The sequence below is a fragment of the Loa loa genome, assembly GCF_000183805.2.
Source record: "Loa loa unplaced genomic scaffold supercont3.335, whole genome shotgun sequence".
In the NCBI taxonomy this organism is placed as follows: Eukaryota; Metazoa; Nematoda; class Chromadorea; order Rhabditida; family Onchocercidae; genus Loa; species Loa loa.
In genome coordinates this window covers 53,440-55,177 of record NW_018108515.1, presented here as the reverse complement: position 1 = coordinate 55,177, position 1,738 = coordinate 53,440, and the positions used below count along the sequence as shown (strand labels likewise).

The 1,738-nt window shown below is 35.5% G+C and overlaps 1 protein-coding gene across 1 annotated transcript; it reads right to left on the bottom strand.

Annotated features, from left to right (window-relative positions):
- Positions 1–869: 869 nt before the first annotated feature.
- LOAG_15276 (hypothetical protein) lies at positions 870–1,410 on the bottom strand (the record flags this gene model as incomplete). Its single annotated transcript, XM_020448917.1, has 2 exons — positions 870–1,220; positions 1,405–1,410. 2 exons carry the CDS (start codon positions 1,408–1,410, stop codon positions 870–872), a joined length of 357 nt encoding a protein of 118 aa, XP_020300968.1.
- Positions 1,411–1,738: the final 328 nt, after the last annotated feature.

Here is a 1,738-nt window from a genome sequence, read left to right as displayed (position 1 = left end):
ATTATTATTATTATTATTAATTATTATTAATTATTAATTATTAACTACTAATTATTAATTAACTATTAATTCTTAGTTATTAATTACTAATTACTATTACTATTATTATTGTGATTGTTATTATCAGTATTATTATTACTATTATTATTTATTATTATTATTATTGTTATGCTTATTAGCACTGTTATCATTATTGTTATTAGTATCACTGCTCGTTTGAAAGCGAAAAATTTTTTAGACAGGATTATTGTATGGTGAAACCTCTGTGCGTCTTTCATTTCTACATCAAACCGTTTCATTGATTCGTATTCATTCATGTACCCATTTCTTTTTTTTGTCGTTGTCATATCATTTCTTATCAAACATTCTGGTCAGGTAGTCTTCAACCAATGTATTGTTTCACCACTTATGCAAGCCATCACTACTGCTTTTACTCATTTATAAACTATATAATAACTGTTTGAATCTAATTAGTGCTTTTATTTATTTGATACTGAAATACAATACTAACTGTCCCACCACTGATCTATCCAATCTACACATGGGGAAGTTCACAAAGCGACAAGTGCGACAGGTGATTAGATGACTTGGAGCAACAAGAGTGGACACATATTGTGATGGGTATGGGTGTCAGTATTTGCAGAGATTTCGAAATATTGGAATTAGTCTCGAGAATCTAAGGCCTACATTTACAAATTGTTCCTTAAAGTCGGTTCTTTCCTGAAACAAGCGGGAAGTCGCCACTGGTTGCAGGGGGACTTATTGGGAAATCCTTCTCACCATGAACCTCTCAAAATTCCACTCTGCCTCTCTCAGAGTTTGTCACTCGTCACACTACTATCTCACCAGCATTTCGAGCTGTCGTACTGTCATGTACCCTCTCGCGTTTCCGTGCTCATTCTTCCGCAATCACTTTTTCCCTTGATGGTACAGCAGCACAAGACTGTCGAAACCGCAATTTTCAAATTGAGGAAGCACTTCGGACGAAGAGGAGCAGGATGAGAGGTGGGAGTAGGGGCGGGCGCTATGTGTCTCATTAGGTCGCATGTGTCTCTTTGCACATATGGATGGGTGCGTGTGGGCGTGTCTGTGTATGTGTGTGTGCATGCGTGCACGTGGGTGGTATTTTGTACATACGTGGGTGCATTTACATATGCGTGTGCATGTGACACGTAAGGACATGTTTGAGAGAAGGTATGTGTTGGTTTCCGTGTGGGTGTCTCACGGAGTCATCGTTGTCGGATAAATTCACGTTCGGTGTCACCGTGATAACACAGGTCTACACGGAGTCCAATGATCTGCATATCGCAGCGTATTCCATACCGAGAGTTTAATAGCGTTGCAACTTATGTTTGTTGTTTCAACTCTTTCGTATTAACCATGACTTTAAATGATATCACTTACCAACATTTATAAACAGGGAGTGTTACTTATCAACATTAGTAATAGCAGGTGTTATTCGATGCGATGTAATGATATAACAGTCATTACCTGTATAATGCAGAACAAATGTTATGGCAGTGCTATGTTACTATAGTAGATATCTTTCAGTTCACGTAAATATCGGTCAGCGTTTATCTTCATCCTACCTAGTTGTTTTCTTTATTTTTTGGGTTTTTACTAAATTGGGGCTGATTTCTATAAGAGAGAGGCATATATATATATATATATATATATATATATATATATATATATATATATATATATATATATATATATATATATATATATATATATA